We start from the raw sequence: 23,230 nt of genomic DNA on the forward strand, positions 1-23,230 counted from the left end.
GGGAATTCGAGGACTTCCGGCCCGGGCCGCGCAACGCGTCCTGGGACGGGAAAGCGGGAGGCGGGGGCGGGGGCTCCGTCAGGGGCGGGGCTTACGGAGAGAAGGCGGGACTGTGGAGGGCTGCGGAAAGTCGGGGGCTGAAAGCTTGGGGATCTAGCTCTAGCTGAGCTGGGGGTCCTATCTCCTAACTCATGAACGATATCCCTGCTGACGCTCTGCAGATGTAACTGACTGCTGTCCCCCACCCGGATCGTCCAGCAACAACGTCCCCGGATGCAGTGCAGCCCGCTCCTGCCCCTTCAGCATTAACCCCCTAAGGACCTCAAATCCCCGCTGTGCCTTAGGCTGCATCACTGAAAAACCCAGGCGGCCACATGCTGCGCCGCCACAGCGCGGGATGTGCGAGGACGGCTTCGCGAGGTCAATGCTAAGGGAGCCCACCCCACCCGCGGAAACCGTCATGCGGGACGCGATCGTTGAGTGTCTTGCAGAAGAAACACTTAAAGGTATTTAAAAGTCATCGCTTAGGAAGAGGGCTATAGACCTTGAGGTCCGCTCCAACCTGTTTTCTCCCCAGCAACCTCAATTGGTTGCAGCCCTGTAGACAACCGCATTAACGTTCCTTTAGCATCTTTGTCACCCCGAGACAGTAGCTGTCACTATGGTCCATTTCTGGGTGTGCAGATCAAGCCGGCTGGATGAAGGGACGCTGGAGATGAGAGCGTTGCAGGCCTGGGCTGGGTAGCATCTTTCTCCGGGATTGTTTAGACAAGGTCAGCTGACGGGACATGTGAATGATCAAAAGTTGTTACCTAGAGGGGAAACCCGGAAAGAAGGTCTGGCTTTGGGGGTTGGCTTGGAAACTACAAAACCGAGCTTCTTGGGAAAGCCTTTTTGCCTAACAGGAAGTGGAGCGTCACCCAAAGCGAGGGAGGGGTGGCCATTTGGGGACCATACCCTGCCTCAGGCACTCACTTTGCAGGCCGCGCATTTCCTCGGTTATCAATTAGACCAGCAGAGAGGTTGGGAGCCCGGTTTAGGGAAGTGGGTGGGAAAGAGGCAAGCAAAGGAGACTCCCCTTCCGATTTATGCTAACCAAGCTGCAAAAGAATCCGCTGGCCCAACTTCAATCTTCTGCACTAGAGGTGAGGCAACTGTAAAATTCTCCTTGGTTGATTTTATTTTTCCATTTGGGACCTACGCCTGTTTTGCCCTCGTTCTTGGGACTTTGAGAGTGGGAAGGATTTATTCTGTAATTGTTTTTGGAAAATATATCTTGTAACGTTCTAAAATGTTCACCTTTTAAAAACTGCTGGTAAGAAACCGCTTGACTCTATATTATAAGTTCTAGGACGAACATATCTGTTTTGTCTTTGCTTCTCTTGGGTTATTTGCCATTATTTTATTTAAGCAAAGATTCTCAATTAGTAGCATTTAGTTTGTAGGGGATATGTTTTATTTGTTTGTTTGTTTAGAGCAGTCTTTGAATTTTATTCTACCGCATTGCTGGAGCAGCCTTAACTGGTTGCAGATGGGGTCGTTTAAGGCTAAATGGCGATTTCAATTGATTTTTTTTTCCTTCAAGACTGCTTTATTTCAGTGTGATGGTGGGGATGGTATAGAGAAATAATCAAGTTTCAGCCACTGATTCCAGCCTTCTCATCAAGGTCAGCTGCAATCTGAGCCGGTGTGCTTCCTATTCGGCCGCTGGAAATCAATCCTGTATTCCTTCTTGCACCGTTGTAAATCTGAAATTGCTTAGCTGGCATAGGGAGAGGCCCACATTACCTGTTATTGAATGGTTTCTGAAAGACATTAAAGAAATGTAATTCCAGCTTTATCAGTTTCCAGAGACTCCTAGATTTATCTCCCTCAACACCCGTCTCCCCCAAGACAGAAGGTGGATCTGCTCTCGAGGATCTTCTCCCTTCTAACTGTGGCAGTGCTGTTTCTCATCCTTAGCCCTGGACAGCATAAAGACCAGTTCCCACTAAAGGTATTTTCGTTTACAGTAGAAAGCACAGAAAGACACACTTTCAACCAGAAAAGGCTCTTGGGGTAGAAGTTTGTTTCCACTGTGCCTCGCCTCTTTTTGTAATCTTGAAATAATGTCTGCCCTGTACATGTTAACTTACACATAGGTTAGCATATGTCCTACATGTTAACATATGTCCCCCATGTCAAAATTGGACTCAGTTATCATTTGATGAGAATCTAGAATGTTGGCTCTGTGTTGGGGGTCGTGACTATCCATTGAGGTAAGTTAAAGGTCTTCTCCTTGAAGAGTTTTATAGAGAGGAGAAATTAATGTAAAGAGAGGGAGGTGGGGAGAAAGACAAACCCATCGGTATTTTAGAACTGTGTGGTCTTTAAGTTATGCACAAGGGATGAGTTTGAAACAGTGAACAGAGACAGTTCTTCTTGCTAGATGAGCCTTTCTTTAAATGCTCGCCTGTTCATTTTACTCCCATGGTAATCTTATCATTACAAAAAAGAGTTGGCGGAACAATGTTTTTGATTTCTCAGCTCTGTTTTAGTGGTCAGTGTTTAAGCAAGTTCAAAATCAGATGAGGTACTTGGGAAGTCTCCAGTCATAGGTCCTTCATGCATTACAAAGATTAACCGGCTAGGGAAGATCATAAAATGTGTACAGCAATAAAGGTTCTTACATTGATGAATGCATTTCTTTTCAGATATTTGTTTATATAGTCAGCTAGTTGCTTTAGATGAAATTGTACACACTGTGGGGGTTAGATGTGTGCTGAAGATTGAAATGTAAAAACAGAGAAGATTGAAGGGAGGAAATTCCTCCTGTCCTGGGTCCTTTCCAGTAACAGACAGCAAGAATGAGAAGGGTGCCATCTGTCAACCTCAGTAATCTGTGTGGCATTTATCTGCAACCCTATTTTAGGCCCGTGGTTTATTAGATACATCAGATTACTGTCCTGTGAAGTGTTGGTTTAAAAAGGAGTTGAGATGTAATACAGGGTAAGAGTGAAGATACATGTAAAGCTAAGAACTAACTAGTGATGTAAATTACGTTCATGGTCCTTGGTGACTCTTCACTGTGTGTGTGCTCTGGTTTCAAGTGCATCAGTTGGGATGGTCTCTGTTTTCTCTGCTTCTGGACCCCCAGAGAAATCTACAAACAAAATCACTGCAGTGTTGGTATCCACCAACAAGAAAACACTAGATGCCTTAGTCTCTCCAAATGTCATTTGTGGAACCTAGAATAGCAATTTCTCATTTAAAAGTCACTCGAAACGTCACAGAAAATTCTTTGCTGTCTTTTAATAGTACCAAGAGAGCCTGTTCCTATGATGCACTGAAGTCGTAAGGAATGCTGTTGTAAAAAGAAGAATTAATAATATGACGAGGTAAGTAACAGGTTCTTTCTCTTTAAAAAAAAAAACTAAAAACATCCAGTAAAATACATATAACACAATGTACCATCTTACAGTTCTGTGGTCGCAAGTATTTTCATGTTGTTGTATAACTGATCTGAGATAAAACTATCCTCCTCCACCTGCCTCCAGCCCTCCGCAACTGTGGGTGTACATCATGTTTCTGTGAGTTTGGCTGGACTAAATACCTCATGTAAGTGAGAGCATCCAGGAGTGGTCCCTTCTGTGTGGTGGTTGTTTCACATGGTTTAAGTTCCCTTTTGAAGCTGAATTAAAAGTCCATTGTATGTGTGTACCACACTTCCCAAATGGTGGATTATTTGTTTGTACACGGACACTTGGGTGACTGGTTTTGTTTGTTTGGTTGGCTTGGTTTGGTTTACTATTGTAAATAGAATCTTATGACATTGGTGAAATACCATTATTTTAGTATGAGGTTGATGTCCACTTGGATGTTGTTGTTGTTGACACAGGGTCTCACTCTGTAGCCCTGACGAGCCAAGAAGCCACTCAGTATGCATACCAAGTTGGCCTCTTAACTCACAGAGATCTACCTGGTTCTGGCTCTGACTATGAGTCCTTGGATGATCAAAGGCATGTGTCAACCGCATGTGTCAGCATACCTGGCTTAGTTCAGATTTTCTACATTGGTTGGTTTGTTTTCTTGAAACTAAAAATTCTGGCATGCAGGGAAGCAGGCCCAGCCCTAGGAAGGCTAGGCCATGAGGACTCTGAATTTTGTGTTAGTCTTGACAGTACAATGAGACCTTGTCTCCAAAAATAAAAAATAAAAATTCTGGCTGAGACCAGGGCCTATTAGAAAATACCACAACACCTCTTTTAAGGTGAGTCCACTGAAATCATAGTCCAGATGGTAGGATAAAATCAATACTTATAGTTCATGTATTTATCTATTTATTCTTAAGGTGGATGGAAGCCTTTCTAGGATGGAGCCATCATGAGTTGGCCTTTTGGCTAAGATCAAATGTCATGTCTGTTTTTATCAGTTTATCTAAGGATTGAGCCTGTGGCTTCACATACACCCTAAGTATGCATCCTGTCACTGAACGTAGGTACACCGCCACCTCCATCACCCCTCTATATAGAATACTTTTGTTGTCTGGAATAAAGCTGAAAACAGAGACCTGTAAAACACAGAATACAAAGTGGCTCCCAGGTGAGTTGGGGGTTTGGTGCTGGCCCACCACTCCGTGCTGCCCGAAAATGCTTTTCATATTCTATTCCAGCTATCGCATCTACTGACATGCCTATTTTATTTTTATTTCCTCTTCAAAAATTAGAAATCAGTTGGAACTGTTGTCTAGCTCACAAGTAGGAAAGTTCTGACAACTTGTGTTGCTGTCCCTAGGCTAAGTGAGGGTAGGAGCTATGTCTGCTTTCTTTTTCCCACCAAAGGGAAAAAGCTCTCATAAAGAGGAAGAACTCTATCTTAGGCTTAGTCTCCGAAAATACTTACAAGCCATTATTCATTGGCATGAAGCTGTTTCCCTTCAAGGGGTGACTTTGGAAGCTACTGAACACTAGTTTCAGCCAGGAGAGAAAGCTTTGGAAGCTACTGAACACTAGCTTCAGCCAGGAGAGAAAGTTTTGCTGGCAGTCCAGGGATTTGTTGCCGGACAATCTTGCTCTCCTGTCCCCCAGTCTTCCTATTACTAAAACAGCTAGAGGTTCAAATGAAAAGCACCAGGGTCCTGAAATGGCAAAAACTAAAGATTTGCAGATGTCCTTGACTTCTTTTTGACCCAGTTCTCAAACTAATTTTGCATTAGATTCTGCTGGGCTAAAAATGCTTTTCTATTTCTAGATTAGTGCTTAGGATCCATTGATGCCTCAGGTTCTTATAGGCATCTGCAATGTTTTTCTTAGGAACAAGGCCACCCTTCGAGCCTCTTCTAGTATGCTGGCATTGGATTGGTCATCTCCCAACACATCATTATCATCTTAATCATCCATAATTGACTGACAATTCCAAGAGAAAAGAGCGAGGCTAGGAAACTCTTTAGTTATAATAGTTCATGCATGTGCACTTTGAAGATGGAGAGGACCTCCTTGGGTGCCTCAGTGATGAATGGCTAGATTGAAAGAGGCAGGCGGTGCATTAAAAACAATTTATAGGTGTTTATGTTTTATTTCTCCATAAATCACTGATAATAAATTCTAATTATTGATATTGGCTCTGGGGAGCTGGGTTGAGAGTATGATGTTTTGAGGGAGAAAGGAGGAGAAGGAAGAGAAGAGAACTCAAGACTGATGAGCAGCTTTTGGTGCAGACAGGCTAGGGAGAGCAGGGAGGGAAGTGGAGACACAGCTGTCCCGGGACTGATGCTCTGCTTTCAAAGCTGCCAGTGTGATTCCCTCTAACTTGATTTGTGCTTAACAAAATGGCTCACTCAACCTGGATGCACACAGGAGAGGGCTCAGATGTAATGTGATCAGTGAATGGTTTTCTCGCAAATTGTAATGAAGAATGACCTGGTACTTACCCAGTCAAAGGTGATGGCGTAGACATGGAGAGTTTCAAATGTAATGTTTTATTGGTTCTGTTTCAGATGGTTCCAAAAATGTACTAAAGATGGAATTAGGCCTTCTAAAGGATAGGGCTTAGGTGGTTATCAATGATCCTGTGTGCCTGTGTGTGTGTGTGTGTGTGTGTGTGTGTGTGTGTGTGTGTCCTACATTTTATAGTTTATTATGAATGCAAAATAGCAAAATATCTGTGGTGTGTTTAGACTTGCAAAGCAAGTAACAGAAGTGAAGCTTCCTTGGGATAAAGTGAGAGGACAGAGGGACAGAACGTAGGAAGAACTGCATGGCATTTCTAAAGTAACAGTGACAAGAAGGAATTCCTGAATGTGGGCAAAATCCTCAAAATATCCTAGGGTGGGAGAGACTACTCAGTGCTTACAAGCACTGGCTGCTCTTTCAGAAGTTCGGTTCCCAGCACCCACAGGGCAGCCCACAATCATCTAGCAGGAGATCTGATGTGCTTCTGGCCTCTGTGGAAGACATCAGGCATAAGTATTACGCATATGAACACACAATGTAGGCAAGCACTCACATGTATAAAAATAAATAATTTTCAAAAATATTCTCTTCCTAAGCTACCCTAAAACACCCAGACAAAAACTTCAGATTGCAATATATATATATGAATGTTTGTATGTGTGTGTGTGTGTGTGTGTGTGTGTGTGTGTGTGTGTGTGTGTATAATTTCTAGTTTATTTTGCTTAAAATTTTAATGGACAAGCTCACTACAGGGCAATAAAGTCTACAGTTTCATTACCTTTTAAGAGCCCAAGCTGAATTGTAATCTATCAGTGTATCCATTACTTTATAGCTCATAGAAACAATATTGATGGCTTGTTGTTTGGGAGGTTACAGTTCGTTATAGGAAGGAAGGCACGGCAGCTGGTGGCTCCATGGTGGTTGGACAATGCTGCTTTACATAGGGCCATCGAGGAGACAGAGAGGTCTTCTGGACCCAGGAGGATCAATAACCAATAAGGCCTACTCTTGAATGACCCCAAGTCCTCTAGCTAGACCCCACTTCCCAAAGGCTCCACAGTCTCCTTAAAGAGTGTCCCTACCTGTAGACTCTGTATTCAGTCACATGAACCTATAGAAGGCAGCTCAGGACCAAGCTGTAACAGGCATGTAGGTAAGAATAGTGTCTGCTCAGATTTGGTCTGTCACCGGCCTGAGTAACTCAGACACTTCGTGGTTATCATCACCTCCTAAACCTTTGGGGAAATTCAAAGGATGATGATGTCTAACAGTTGGTGATGATGGTGATTTTTTTCCCCAAGATAAATAAGTTTGTTCACCAAGAGTTTCTGTAGAAACTGAGATAATAAATAAATAACTGTACCAAATAAATAACTGTAATAAAAGAACCGTTATCACTCATCCACTCCGGAAAGGGAGATGGGGCGCAGTTATAATGCGGGAAAGGGCGTCTGTCCCCATGTCTGTAGTTCTGGGGAGCACACAGAAGGGCAGCTGTGAGGGAAAGACTGTAGTACAGGTGGTATTTGTAAGAATCCAGTAGACGTTTATTCCTCTGGGCAGAAGGACGTGCTCTGTAGGAGAATGCAAACACAGAGACCGGCTTGCTCCTTTGCCTCAGTTTGTGCAGCTATATGCATGCAGTATACCTGGCCTGGAGCTGCTAGGCTGCTAGGCAATTGGCAGCTGTTCCTCCCAGCTCTCCTTTTGTAGATCACCCATTACATCTGTAGATGAAAGATCACATTTTGAGTCGACCTCTGCATTCCACCTTGGGATAGTGGGGTTGGAGGTTGGGGGAGAAAGGCCTGGCTGACGAAGGCCTTTTTCTGAGCATCTGTAGTCTGTAATCATCAGTTTTTTTTATGCAAGTACATATCCTGGAGAAGGAGCCCAGAGAGAAACAGTCTGTGCTGTATCGGGCAGATCTTGCAGCAAAAAGGCAGAACCGTTATCACTCTTCCGCCATCTGTGGCACAAGATGAACGCGGCAGATCCTCGCTGTCGGGTGCCAAGATGCTTGCTGTGTTTCTACCTGATGAGCCAGAGGACATATTTTTTTTGTTCCTGCTCCACTCTGGCATATTTGTTTACAGCTTCTCTCTGCATAATTATTGCTCTCCCACTCTGAAGAAACTAGCCCCGAGAAAAGAATTCAGCAGCACTGTTTCTGGGGATGTTGATAAATAGCGAGTCTCGGGAAAAGCAGATCTCCCTGAATACATCCGTCTAAATACATCCATGAATTTGGAACTCATAGTTTTATTTGCTGTGTATTGTTTTCTTTCTTGCTTTACCTTAAGTCCTCATTAAAAAAAAAAAAAAAAAAAATCCAGTACCGATCACCCAGAAAGCACTTCACTCAGAAGTTTAAACATTCCTCACACCGTAACTCAGTAATTCCACTGCTCAGCACTCACCCAGGAGAAATGATGACAACTGTCTGCATAAACATTTGCTCACAAACAAGCATGGCAGCAGCACTAATAAGAACCCAAATGTGGGAACAACCAAAGTGCCCAGCCATCAGTGAACAGGGGAGCAAAATGTGAAAGATCTGTAGGACAGAAGGTCATCTAGCAGTGAGAATAGAATGGTACCAAGCGGATGCTTCACTGTTTAGTGCTTGCAGTGCAAATGTGAGGGTCTTCAGGGCCTATATAAATGCCAGGCAGGTATGGTATGCCACCCCCCCCCCATTCCCTGTTCTCTCTCCAGAGGCAGAGACAGAGTAGCCAAATCTGCAAGTTCGGGGGTCAGTAAGAGACTCCGCCTCAGTCAATAAAGTACATAATAATTGAGGAAGACACCCAGTGGACCTCTGGAGTTCACACACGTGTGCGCCTACCCACATTCAGGATGCACATGCACACGCCCATTGCATACATATATATGCCAAAAAAGAGATGCCATTTTAAAATATTTTTGCTAGGTAAAAGGAGTAAGATTATGTATAGTTCCATTCATAGAAATGACTAAAATAGGCAAATTCATTGAGAGAGAAGGTAAATTTGTGGATGTCTGGGGCTAGGGAAGGAAGAGATGAATGGGAATTGGAGGGACGGCTCTGAGTTCCCTTGGGACACTGAAAATGTTTCAAAAATAAATCATTGACACCTAGCTGCATTTTCAGCACTCGGGATGCTGAGGGGGCACAAGTTAGAATGTGCGGCCAACCTGGGCTACGTGGGAGCACAAGTTAGAATGTGCGGCCAACCTGGGCTACGTGGTAAGACCCCGTCTCTAAAAACCAAAAGCAGAACAACAATAACAACAACACAAAAAAAAAAAAAAAAATGTTGTGTTTCCAAAACTCTGTGAGGAAGGATATCAGAACAAGATGTCCATGTTCCTTAGGTGGGTATATCAAATGCAATGTAACATCCCTCTGAAGCTATAAAAATGTTTGGTACACAAAGAATGAATTTTTACATGTCTTGCCAGGTACTTTAGTGACAGTCATGCCTTGGCTCTGTTGCTGCTGCCATGTATCCCACCGTGACTGCCTGACATTAGGCAAGTGTCTGTCCCTAGACGCTAAATCTATGCAGTCAGGCAAGTAAATATCAGGGCATCTTTGACAGCCTCTTCCCATGTTTGCACACAACGAAGAGCCATGGGCTAACTGGTAGTCTCTCTTATCATTTTCAAGTAGATCTTATTAGGCAACCTAAAGGAATACTCAGGCTTATCCACCTTGGCACGTTGGGCATAACAGGCCCAATGATACTCTGCACTGGCTGCCATCCTGCTCAGTGTGATGTGTTTAGCAGCGCCCCTAATGTCTACCCTCTAGATATCGAACAGTATCTCTACTTCCATTATGACAACCCCAAAACGTCTCTAGACTTGGCTAGCTATTGTCTGGCTGGTACTACAACAAGCCCTGGTTAGAAAACCTCCTGTGTAAGATAACAGTTTAGCAAAATAACCAAAAGGGTGTGTTCTTCCCTACAGAGAGCTAAGATGTGAGCATTGGAACAAGTAGAAATAAACACCGAGAGAACCTTGATTTTATTTTTTTTTCTGGAGACAAGAAGGATGCTGTAGTTTTACGTTTGCAGTGTTTAATAGTCGTATCTCGTCTAGTGTGGTTGTCGGGGTGAGAGAAAGGCAGAAAACATAGACTAAGAGCTGTGAGCTGGGGGTCTGGCGATGCATACCTTTAGTGCCAGTGCTAGGGAGGCAGAGGAAAACCGATCTCTCAGTTCAAGCCCAGCCTGGTCTGCACAATGAGTTCAGACCAGCCAGGGCAACACAGAGGGACTGTCTGAGAAGGGCGGGGAAGAAGCTGTGAGATTCTCACTGGAGTGAGACAGTGTGGTTCGTGATTTGCTTCTTCTCCTGAGGTGTCCAGGCACTGCTGCACGTCAAGCAGGGAAAGATGGAGCAGAGCCCAGGTGCGAGGTCCATGGCTTACCCTGGGGTGTCTGGACCCCGATGCACACTAGGAAGAGGGGGGAGGATGAGGCAAAGTCTAGAATGGGTGGATTGGATCGGCCGGATCCTGGTCTGGCAGTGAATGCTGAGGGAGGTCTCCTCAGAAGATATCTCTCAGTATCACAGCTCTTTAGTGTTTTAGACAACCTTCAAACAGTTCTCTCTGCTCTCAGGCGGTATTCAATGAAACAGATTACAAAATACAGATTATTGGGGTGAACAGGGTCCATATAAACCTTGGAAAGTGGGAAGGGGTTCTTCTGAAAGTGAAATTTCTTTGGCTGAAATTTAAGGTTCTTAGGATACCTCATTTGCATGGAGAGGCTTCCAGGAAAGATTATGTGACATTCCTCGGGTAGAGTGTGGGACTTGGGGCTCCCCAGATAAAGTAGAGAAGAGGAAGCCCCGATGGGCAATGGAGCCCTCTGTTTTTCACCTAGCTCAGAGGAGCTATCCAGATATGGTAGACCTTGACTTCAAGTAGCAGGGTTTCCCAACACGACAGTATGTGCATATTGATTTTTTAAAATGGAAAAGAAAATAAAGGAGAATAATTGGGATTGAGAGCAAGAGCAAGGTGGCCAGCTTTATTTACTTCTCATTCACATAGCACTGATGTCTTTATGTCCCTTGGGGAGCACAAGCTGTGGATGAGGTGATGGGGTCTTTCCTTAGGAGGGAAAATAGAAATCTTTAACTGTTCTCCGGAGTGTGTCAAGGTTGTTTGTAATGAGCCTACAGGAGTGCTTGAGTTCAGTTATTTTCAAAGTAGTACGCCCCTTGGTTTAGAAAGTCCTTTCTCTTTTGCCCTTCCATGCAAATTTTAAAATTTGCATAATTTAATTGAGGTGCGATATTTAATAAGTACCAAATAAAATATTTATGATCTATCTCTAAAGACATAAATTATTCAGATCTCTGGAAACCTTTCAGATACAGGTAAAGTAGGGGATTAGAAGGTGTTTGAAGGAGAAGTCTTGTGTGATGGTACAGAGGATGGACTCCAACTTAGGTGTATAAATGAAAGGGACACTGTCAGTCCAGAGTGTGTGCTTGACATTGTCAACAATTTACAGTTATCCATAATTAATCAATCTAGTGTTCCTTAAGGGCCAGCCACCTTGATTATTTGAGATATGGGCTATCCTTGTCTCTCTCTCTCTCCCTCTCTCCATCCCTCTATCTCTATCTCTATCTCTGTCTCTCTCACTGGGACATGCTGTTCATCCACTAAGCTCAATTGGCCAGTAAGCACCAAGAACCCACTTGCCTATCTCTGCAGAGCTGCAATTACAAGTGCTTGCTACCAAACCCAGCTTTTCATAGGAGTGCTAAGGGTCAAACTCGGATCCTCCGGCTTGGGTGATGTCACCCCCTGAGCTGTCTCTCCCAGACCCTCATATTTGTTGTCATCCTGAGAAATCTGTTCTGTTGACTTAAAGGCACTTTTATGTTGAGCAGAAGTTCCTAGTTGACTTTTTTTTAAATCTAGTCTCTTCATTTATGAATTTCTTTGGAGACTCTATTTTCCCAAGTCTGGGCTTTGTATTGTAGACTAGGCCCTAGGACTAGCCTCAAATTAAGGAAGAAAGGCAGACATTTTATCTATACTGTACCTGGTTTATCCTGAAATCATATTAAAAACTCAGGCATCTGCCTAGAGCAGGGTCTGAGAGCAAAGCCTAGTGATTCCATGTTTTATCTCTTTATGGTGCGCTGGGAAACTGTTCAAGGAAGCCCCGCTTCCTACTCAAGACAGTCCTGGAGGTTACATTATAAGATGGCTACAGCCATGACAAGCAGGATTCACCTGTTGACAAAATGGATCCGAGACAGTTACCAAAATAACAATGTAAGGACATGCCTGAAAAGCTTAGTGGAGGTTCGTGGGTGTAATAAATCGTCTGGAATGAGAAGCAGGGTTAATTTAAAAACTATCAGTGTTAGAGCAGGAGGTAGCAATCCAGGAAATGATAGTGTGTGGAGCCAGAAAGTCATGTCTCAGTGTGTAAAGTGTTGGAGAGGTTGATTAGCTAAAAGCTCCTCACTCCTGAGGATCCAGTCTGTCCTCTCCTGCTGTACTCACTGCTGCCCCTCCATGGTTAGCTCAGGAAGACTGCTCTGTTTTGTTAGAGTTATGTGGTCCAGGCTGTCCTGGAACTTGCCATCCTTTTGCCTCAGCCTCTTGAATGCTGGGATTGCAATGTGCATCACCATACCTTGGGATCTAGGTTGTGAGACCTGGCCCCGTGGAAGTACAAGGACTATACTCCAGGGGTAGACCCAAACTTAGGCACACATGGTCAGCACAAGTTGGTCTCTGTGAGTTATATGGAACTTTCTGGACCCATCAGTGTTGTAAATAATGATATATAGACTTACTCATTTTTATTATTGCTTAGGCCATAGGTTAGTCTACTGCTCAGCTAGCTGCACTGACTTCATCTGAGTATCCTAGTTCACAGCCTGCATATAGCTAGTTCTTACTCACTCTCAGTCCTGGTACTAAGTCTGAGCACCTCAGTGTCCTCCTGGCAAGTCTCCTAGAGCCTGATTCTTCTCCAGGAGCCTCTCTCAGCCCAGAAGTCCCGAGCTCTCTCTCCTAACTAGCTGTTGTTCATCAGCTTTTTATTAGGCCAATCAGCAAGTGACGAAGGTGACTGGCACGTGATGACCCCTAAGAATAACAATATCAAGATCCTCTCAGTACTCATCAATGGAAAGCTAAAAAGATAATCCTGACACAATGTACAAAAAGGTTCCCCAACAGTGGGTTCTTCTTAAAAAGCAGAAAGGAGGACCTAGAGTGCTGTGGGAAGTGGTGGTGGATCTGGAGGGAGCTGTGGGGAGGAGTGGGAAATGCATTATGATCAAAATACATGTATGACATTCTCAAAAAATGAATAAAACTATATTTTTTAAAGGACGTAAGACTGCAGGGCCAAATCACTTTACAAACGGATGTAAATCCCTCACAAGAGTGGTCAATGACTTAATTGAAACATAGTGATTGTATTTTATTGCCATCTCTACTCCAGGGGTTGCCACATCTGCAAACTTCCGGGAAGAGTCATGGGGATTCGAGTGCTCCGGTTCTCCCTGGTGGTCATCCTTGTACTGCTGCTGGTAGCTGGAGCTTTGACCAACTTACTCCCCAACATCAAAGAAGACAAGATGCTCACTCTGCGCAGGGAAATCAAATCCCAGAGCAAGTCGGCCCTGGATTCGTTCACTCTCATCATGCAGACATACAACAGAACAGACCTCTTACTAAGACTCCTGAATCATTATCAGGCAGTACCGAATCTGCACAAAGTGATCGTGGTGTGGAACAATGTGGGAGAGAAGGGACCAGAGGAGTTGTGGAATTCTCTGGGGCCTCACCCCATCCCTGTCATCTTCAAACCACAAACAGCAAACAAAATGAGAAATCGACTCCAGGTCTTCCCTGAAGTGGAGACCAACGGTGAGTCAAAGCTGGCTCTGACAGGGCTCCTGTGGGTGTTTGGGAGGACTTCCGGCTTTCAGGGAAATCACCGTTAAAAAGGCACTTCGAAATACTTAAGAAGCAATTTCCAGATTTCCAACAACCAGCTTCTGGGGAAGAGGGGTCAGAGGGGGTGGGACGTACAGATATCTTATGATGATAACAAAGGGGTAGTGTTAAAATATTTTTAAAAGGTATGTTGTGTGGCATAGTACACACAAAGTGTATCTTATTCACTACAGAAAAATTGATAAGATGACAGTCCTAGTCAGGTTTACTGTTGCTGTTATGAAACACGATGACCAAATGCAACGTGGGGAGGAAAAGGTTTATTTGGCTTATACTTCCACATCCTGTTCATCATTGAAGGAGTCAGCATAGGAGTCTGGAGGCAGGAGCTGAAGCAGAGGATATGGAGGGGTGTTGCTTACTGGCTTGCTCAGCTTGCTTTTTTGTTTTGTTTTGTTTTATTTTGTTTTGTTTTGTTTTATAGAACTCAGGACTAGCAGCCCAGGAGAGTAGCACCAACCACAATGGGCTCCGCCGTCCCCTATCAATCTAGTTAAGCCAATACCTAACACAGGCTTGCTTACATCCTGATTTATAGAGGCATTTTCTCAATTGAGGCTCCTTCCTCTCAGCTCAAGTTGACATAAAGCCAGCACAATGACATTTACGTTTAAAGCATGTGTGACCTTCTTTTCTTCCCACTGTAACAATTTCTCCGGGGTGTGATTTTTCTTAAAAGTACCTTGGTTCTGTTTCAGAATTTATTAGTTTCTGGGTGAATGGATTATAATTCCAAGATGGTATTTTCCCCTCAAGCAGATTTCCCCCCTAGGAGACAAATCTCTCTAAAATACATCTTTTGATGTCGTAATTGGGCTAGGAAATAGTTTGAATGGTCTATATAGACACAGCTGTATCTTCCTGAGTTTTGCATTTCCACATTGTTCAGTGTCTCTTTTTTCCCTTTCCCTCCCAGCGGTGTTAATGGTAGATGATGACACGCTCATTAGTGCCCAGGACCTTGTTTTCGCTTTCTCAATTTGGCAGGTAATGTTCCTATATATTTTTTATGACAACATACGGGTAAAGTCTTTTCTATGTGATACCTAACTGGGGCAGCTTAGTTTTTTAATGGAGGCTACTAAGACAGTACAGACAGCATCTAAAACCATAGCTGAAATCATCATAGGCCAATCAAGAGTTTTAGAGTTTAGTTAAGACAAAATGAAGGTTGGCTTAACATCTTCTTATAATAGGAAGAAAAAGTGGAATTAGCTTCCCAAGAACAATGAAACAATCTGGAGCAGCCAAGACAACAATGCAGGAAATTTTTTCCCAGACCATCTGTGTCCCAAATGGCAAGTGTATTTGTATACTAACAATGTAAGAAACTTGTTATAAAAGAAAGCATTTATCACCTAAACAAAATCACATACTAGTTGACTTAGGGTTTTACTTCTGTGAACAGATACCATGACCAAAGCAACTCTCATGAGGACAACATTTAATTGGAGCTGACTTATAGGTTCAAAGATTCAGTCCAGTATCCTCAAGTCAGGAGCGTGGCAGCATCCAGACAGGCATGGTGCAGGAGGAGCTGAGAGGTCTACACCTTCATCTGCAAGCCTCTAAGAAAAGACTGATTTACAGGCATCTAGAACCAGGGTATTAAAGCCCATGCCCACAGTGACACGCCTACTCCAACAAGGCCACTAATAGTGCTACTCCCTGGCCCAAGCATATGTGTATATCTTCTGTGTGTATCATTGTGGCAGCAGGTGTTTGTTTTGGCTTGGTTGTCCCTAAATGCCAGCTTGAATGAGTGGACATTAATTGCTTGCTAGCTCTCCTGTTAAACATAATAAGCTAATAATAGTTGAGCTTCACAAGCAATATTACAGATTACCTGAATCCAGAACTGTGAAGATCTTCTGACTGAATACTGTGCTATCCTAGTTGGCCATATTTGCAGTAAGTCCTCCCTAAGGCCACCTGCCACATAACATCAGAGGATTCAAAGGGCAGGTGGTGACAGTGGTCTGCCAACACCAGCCTGCCAAAAGCTGCTGTTTTTAATTCCATGCCTAGCGTATTGATCAATGGATTGTACTTTTTTCTATGCTAACATTTTTTCCTGCCCCCAAACGAAATCTTCTTAGGCAAAACGTTCTCATGTAATGCTTCACCTGTGAGACTTCCACTTAAGGTTTGTGGTTTTGGTTTTGTTCTTTTAAGAAAAGATCAGCCTATCCTGTGTATAAAGATAGGATCAGGTACAATACAAAGAATGTGATTGGTTAGAGCAACTTGAATAGAAGTATAAAGAAATATAAATAGTCTTTTAAGTTTTATTCATAAAATGTCAGAAGCCATTTCAATCCATTGGCAAGAAGTATCTGTGGTTCACCTGGTCAGTGCCCTGCATCTCTTCATTGTTTGGTGTTTATGCAAGTACAGTGGAGAGACGGGTCACTTGTGCCCACACAGGCCAGTTAACCACCCACCCCATCACAGGCCAGTTAACCACCCCACCCCATCACAGGCCAGTTAACCACCCACCCCATCACAGACCAGTTAACTACCCCACCCCATCACAGGCCAGTTAACTACCCCACCCCATCACAGGCCAGTTAACTACCCCACCCCATCACAGGCCAGTTAACCACCCCACCCCATCACAGGCCAGTTAACTACCCCACCCCATCACAGGCCAGTTAACCACCCACCCCATCACAGGCCAGTTAACCACCCCATCACAGGCCAGTTAACCACCCCACCCAATCACAGGCCAGTTAACTACACCCATCACAGGCCAGTTAACCACCCCACCCCATCACAGGCCAGTTAACCACCCACCCCCATCACAGGCCAGTTAACCACCCCACCCCATCACAGGACAGTTAACCACCCACCTCATCACAGGCCAGTTAACCACCCCCATCACAGGCCAGTTAACCACCCACCCCATCATAGGCCTGTTAACCACCCCTCCTCCACCTTATCCCACCTGGTGCCTTTCTCCAGCCTGAGAGATCCTTCAGTATCTGGAGTGGGTAATGGTACTTCTTTGGAGCCTTTATCCACCACCTCTCTGCCTCCAGCAACACTTCTCATGCTTCTCAAGTTCCGATCTGCCGTATGCAGCTTCCTTTCCAGCCTTCTGACCTCTCATGGGAATCCACTGCTCACCTGTGAGCATGTCTTCCTTATACTCTATGCTCTTTGAAGTAAAATTTAACTCGACCTAGATTGTGTGTGTGTGTACGAGCCCTCAAGCTCCCAAGCGTGCGTGCCACGCCCCCTCTCCTTGGCAAATGACACTCAAACTGAGTGAAGTTTACATTATTCCCAAGAATAATTAAACTTGTAAACTTTCAGTCCGGTAAGTTCTGTGATTTCTTTTGTTTGTTTTATCTTTGCTAAGTCCCCTCTTGATAGAATTGTTTGTGCTATTATCTGTTCTTCAAAGATCTTGAAGTGTCTCTTATCTGTATGTATATGTAAGTACATAATTTCTGTTGTATTTACTTATTTAAATTCATATTTTTGAAAAGGAACTTATAAATGGATTTTAATAAACTACTAGTTATTAATATGACCAGGCCAGCCCCACAATAATTGAGGCAGAGTCCCGTGGATTTTTAAATCAGCTTTATCCCAATTACTGGGTGAACTGCCCCTAATCTAGTTCTCTATATACTAGACTCGTTATTCCCAGCTGTGCTCCCGAAGTACTTGCTATTTGAGTCTTGCCCTATGTCTGCTATGTCTGCTCCTGTCCTCAGGGTGCACTTCTCTTGGCCTTGTGCTCAGTATCCATCAGCCTAATGGTGGCCATCTCCTCTCTCCATCTTTTTTCTCCTTCACCTGCTTCCTTCTCCTCTTCCTCTTCTTCCTCCTCTCCTTCCTCTTCCTTTGCCCTCCTTCTCCCTCTAACCCTCCCTTCCTCCTCCTCCTTGTGGTTCATACCTGTGTTCCCAGCCTGGTAACTGAAACTCCACCCACCTCTATTCTCCACTGTAATTGTCTGTAACCACTTTTATTTAACCAGTAGCTTTAAATTTGGGAGCAAGGTTTACACAACAAAGGCCATCATACATGGAAATTTGCTTGCATGAGAACAACTGGATCTTGGGGGCGGGGGCATTTGAATACATTGTAGCACCAGACCGACCCCCAAAAGGAACTATCAAAATCTGAGAGGCATAAATATAATATTGTTTAAGATCAATATTGACATTTAAGAACATTTAAATCAACATTGCAAAGCAGTCAAAAAAATTCTGTAGCTGGGCGGTACTGGCACAAGTTTTGATCCCAGCACTCAGGAAGCAGAGGCAGGTGGATCTCTGTGAGTTCCAGACTAGCCTGGTCTATAGAAAGAGTTCAAGGACAGCCAAAGCTACACAGAGAAACCTTATCTCAAAACAAACAAACAAACAAACAGACAAATAAACAAAAACCGCGATCACTTACCTCTTATCTCCTATAATAATATTCTTGAGAGCAAGTTTTCTTTTTTGTTTGTTTGTTTGTTTGATGCTTTGGGAAGTATGGGGTTCCTTTGTTTGGCTGGCTTGGTTTTTCCAAAACAAAGGTTTCTCTGTGTAGTCCTGCCTGTCTTGGAATTCATTCTATAGACCAGAGATCCATCTGACTCTGCCTCCTGAGTGCTGAGATTAAAGGTATGTACCACCACACACCAGCATGATCAATTTTTCTTAGAGCAAACTTTGAAGGACTAGTCTCCTTGGGGATTAAAATGTGTTTGAATCGGATGCTAGAATCGGGAGAATATTTGTAAGGTAAGAATGCTTCAGAGTTTTTGATTGTGATGGAATTTAAGCTGTATACTTATCCATAGACAAAATCATAACTGTCTAGAGTTAGAGAAAGTTAGGGTGCAAAAATAAGGAAAATGCAGAAATAAGGACTAAGGGAAAGTTGACAAACCAGCGACAGCCCCTTTAATACATAAGCATCTTTGTCTGTGTCTGCTCTAAAGAAACACCACACTTAACTATCCCTTTCCTCCTCTCTTCAGCAATTTCCTGATCAAATTGTAGGATTTGTACCTAGAAAACACGTCTCCACTTCCTCTGGTATCTACAGTTACGGAGGCTTTGAGCTGCAGACACCTGGGCTCGGAAATGGCGACCAGTACTCCATGGTGCTCATTGGAGCCTCCTTCTTCAACAGCAAATACCTGGAACTCTTCCAGAAACAGCCAGCGGCTGTCCATGCACTGATTGATGAGACTCAAAACTGTGATGATATTGCCATGAATTTCATCGTCACCAAGCACACTGGCAAGCCTTCGGGGATATTTGTGAAACCTATAAACATGGTCAATTTGGAGAAAGAAACCAACGGGTATTCTGGGATGTGGCACCGGGCAGAGCACTTTCTGCAGAGATCCTACTGTCTAAATAAGCTGGTTAATATCTACGACGGCATGCCCTTAAAGTACTCCAACATCATGATTACCCAGTTTGGTTTTCCATATGCCAACCACAAGAGTAAAATGTGAGCTAGAAACAAAAACCCAAACCACCTCTTGGTTTTCAGTGGCTTCTCCATGCTGTGTTTTTTTTTTTTTTTTTTTTTTCTTCAAGCAACACCATGAACTTTTATCTAGTCCAGAAATCTATGATAGAAAAAATATGCAGTACTTCTCAAATATAGAACACGTGGACTTCAAAAGCCAAGAAGCTGGCCTTACCCAGATAGGATTTGCTGTGAAGAGCTTTTGTCCAAGGTTGTCACTCCTTGGAGGCAATATTATTGTTTACATCTTGAGACTGCTCTCTGGTTTGTTTGAGCCCTGGCATTTGCCTTAAGGACCTACAAGCAAGCTGCTTCCAGAGACTCAAAAGAGACCATTTTCAGCTTTTCAGTGAAGGTTGATTGTTTTTATTTGAAGCCTGAAATGCCTGCGGTATAGGGAAAAGCCATGTGAGGAGAGTTTAGTCTGAACCCTGTGTCGAGAACCAGGAAATCTCCTGGTTGCCAGGGCCCTTTCTGCCCCTTCTAAGCAGAACTGACTGAGCCCAGCATGGTTTTGGTGAAGCTGTCAGTGCTGGTGTTTTTGCTGTTAGGCCTGTTGGGACTGGGAGTGTAAGTTTTCATGGCTGACTATTGTTTGATTGTTTGGGTTTTTTGTTTGTTTTTGTGGGCCTACTCTGCACGGATCACTAAAATGTGCCAGCCATGTTTCTTATATGCAACCTATATGCAACAAGGAGTCGGTGTCTTCCTGTAATCTGTCACTGTGTGTGACCTTGAGAATCTACTTTAGTTCTTCTGTCTTACAGAATGTGTTGAATAAATATATATAAATAACTTTTGAAAGAGTGGTTAAGTAGAAGCTAGCAGAAATTTAAAAACTTAGCATCAAAGATCTTTATTATTAAAGCATAGGCTGTCTTTTGAGTATTTAATAAGTGTATTACACAGAAATGTTTCTATCCAGAACCCATGATTTTGTTAGGTTTTTGTGTGTGTGTGTGTGTGTGTTTTAAGTTCCAAGGCACTATTCATCATGATGAAATTTCAATTCCATAGTTGTAGAAAATAAAAAAAGACTGAGCCATCATGTAGGAAGGCTGTGGGTACCCTCAGGAGTTGCCCGTTCCTACTACATGCACCTCGAATTGGGAGCCAGTGTCTGTGTCCTGCCTGGTGTCCTTTGGTTTGACCTTGTTCACCACTACTGAAAAGGAGTACTCTACCAGGCACCCGTGATCACTTTCCTCCTTCTCTTCATATGAGGCCTACTCATCCTCAAAGGCATGAAACTAGAACCCTGGCAGCCGAAGTCCCACTGCAAGGTCTTCTTCCCGAGTTCAGTTCAGCGTCTGTCTGTCTAACATATGTGCTTGTCTTAATGCAATCAGAAATCCACTTTACTTGATCTCACTAGAAGTCGTTTCGGTTATCTGCTTTCTCCAGATTTGGTAATACATTTGTTGCCTCTTGGTCGTCCACTGTCAAATAAATAAATGTCAGCTGTCCACTGTGTTACTAGCTGAGCGTGCCGCTTTGGTGATTTGTTCCGTGTTTCCCGTGTACTCTGCGATACAACTCACAAAGAAGCTGAAAACTTGATGTGCTCACCAGGAATAAGTTTCCTACTGGAAAAATAGTCCCATGTTTGTTTTCCTGTAATTTTAAATCTTGTTTTAAATGCATCATTATAGCATATAAATTATATTATGTTCTCACGTGCTATAAACAGTCAACAAAAAATACATTTCTTGTTAAACAAAAAAAAAAAAAAAGAAAAAGAAAGATTTCTCCTAAGACCACCATTCCATGAACCCTCTTACTCTTGCCCCACAGGATCCAAAATTACTGGTGCGGGCTCAAAACCCCACCTGTGGAGCTGTGTAGCTCAGGAGTGCAGTCTACAGGCTCTGATAGGAGACTCTGGGTGGAAATCCTTGCTATACACACCACATTTAAAGAGCCCCTTTTCCTCATTAAATGTGATCACTTTGCTTCATTTTTCTTAAGTAATGCCTATATATTCTAAGCACTGGGAAACTGAGAATAGGATAGTAGTCACCGTTATATTAAGAATTAATTTTAAAAAATAGGATGGTATGCATTACTATGGTACAGTGGCGTCCCTATTTTAGATGCTCAAAGCAGTACATCTGTGTGCTCTAATGCTGGAGACCCGACATCCACCAAGGGAAATACTGAGAGCGCAGCCCACAGGAACCAGAGGATTGTTCTTGTTTTCATTCCTCGTATACTTTTCCCCTTTGCCTTGGTTGTTTTGGAGACACTCGTATTCTTTAATGTAGGCTAGCCTCAAACTCAAGGCCTTCCTGCCTGAATCTCCCAAAATGCTGAGATTACAGACATGAGACACCACACCTGGCTCTTCATATTAGAACAGTAATATTCATTCTATCAGTGTGGGCATATTCACAGCAGTGTAAAGAAATCAGAGATCCAGCTGTGCTGACTCACCTCTATAATCCTAGCACTCAGGAGGAGAATTCCTGTGAAGATCAGCCCTGCTACAAAGTAAGACCATGTCTGCCTCTCTCTCTCTCTCTCTCTCTCTCTCTCTCTCTCTCTCTCTCTCTCTCTCTCTCTCTCTCACTCTCTCTCTCCCTCCCTCCCTCCCTCCCTCTGTGTGTGTGTGTTCACTCAGGGATGTGTGTGTGGGCATGGGCATGTGTGTGATATCCAGAGGACACCTTTTCAGAATCAATGAATTCCTTCCACCATGTGGGATAGAAGTATCAAACTGGATAGATCACCCTACCTTACAGATCTATGAGCACATCCTGTGATTATTTCCTTAAAATGAAGTCCAACAAAATTGCACACCTGGATCTATCTAGCGGGATTCATCTAATCTTTTATGTGTTTTGATACACACTGCTAGATTCCTCTAGAACTGTTGCCATGGCAACACTATTAATAGCCCATCTGGGAACACCTGTTTTCTACCAGCCTTCCTGACTTCTGCCATTTCCGTTTTCCCGTCATCTACTCATTCCACATAAACTGTCTGAGGGCTACAAGGTTTTAAAAGTTTCTCTCTCACAGAACTTGGTGTTGAGAAGGTTGAACAGGCAAGACAAGGAACTGTCCAATGACAGCTCAAAGGGCAGTAGAAGCATCCGGGAAGCTTTAGAAATACGTCTAGAAATAATTTCAAGGTTGCTGTATAGACACATGACCCCACTTATGTCAGCTTTTGTCTTACTAAGACTCCCAACTTTGTTCTCCTTTCCCCATACCCCAATACACACGGAATCACCTCCATCTTCCCTCCTTTCATGAAGTCTCCCACAACATAAGACCCAATTATTTTCTAACACACTTGCGCTGGGTCCTGACCCTTCTTAACATCCTTCCCTGTAGGGTAAGGATGAGACACTTGCCCTGAAACTTTACCTGTTGCACTTGTTTGGGAAGGGTACTGTCTACTAGAAAGGTCTTGGCAGTGAGTTCAGAAATCACAAAAAAGGGGCCATGCAGCCAGGAGGTTGTTTTTAAAGTTAATTATGACATATGGGTGTATCAAAATCATACTGTTACAGCAAGAAGAGAGAACAAGCTTCTGCGAATACCCAAATGTACTATAGTAAGCCCAATGGAGCAAGCTTCTGCAAATACCAAAATGTACTATAGTAAGCCCACCAAAGAGAAGGGATGTACTTATTTGTTTGTTTTTGCTCTGTAGTCCAGTCTGGTCTTTAGTTTATTACCGAGCAAGCCTTCAATTTAGGGTCTTCTTGTCTTAGCTTCTTGATCACAGGGATTATAGGCCTGGGTATCATGCCTGGCTCCAGAAAAAATTTCTATAAAGTTTTATTTATGTGATTCTAGAGCCTCTGTA

At 43.5% G+C, this 23,230-nt stretch overlaps 1 protein-coding gene across 2 annotated transcripts; it reads left to right on the forward strand.

The window, feature by feature from the left end:
* Nucleotides 1–117: 117 nt before the first annotated feature.
* Nucleotides 118–19,497, forward strand: EXTL2 (exostosin like glycosyltransferase 2). Of its 2 annotated transcripts, none has more exons than XM_080916571.1 (6): nucleotides 118–506; nucleotides 1,845–1,996; nucleotides 3,298–3,377; nucleotides 13,409–13,836; nucleotides 14,843–14,913; nucleotides 18,911–19,497. In XM_080916571.1, exons 3-6 carry the CDS (start codon nucleotides 3,370–3,372, stop codon nucleotides 19,394–19,396), a joined length of 993 nt encoding a protein of 330 aa, XP_080772697.1. In that variant the 5' UTR covers nucleotides 118–506; nucleotides 1,845–1,996; nucleotides 3,298–3,369; the 3' UTR covers nucleotides 19,397–19,497. The 2 variants fall into 2 exon arrangements, with proteins under 2 accessions (XP_080772697.1, XP_080772696.1); XM_080916570.1 differs by lacking the exon at nucleotides 118–506 and adding an exon at nucleotides 994–1,145.
* The last annotated feature ends 3,733 nt before the right edge of the window (nucleotides 19,498–23,230 follow it).

This window comes from Micromys minutus (assembly GCF_963924665.1).
Source record: "Micromys minutus genome assembly, chromosome: 4".
Classification (NCBI taxonomy): Eukaryota; Metazoa; Chordata; class Mammalia; order Rodentia; family Muridae; genus Micromys; species Micromys minutus.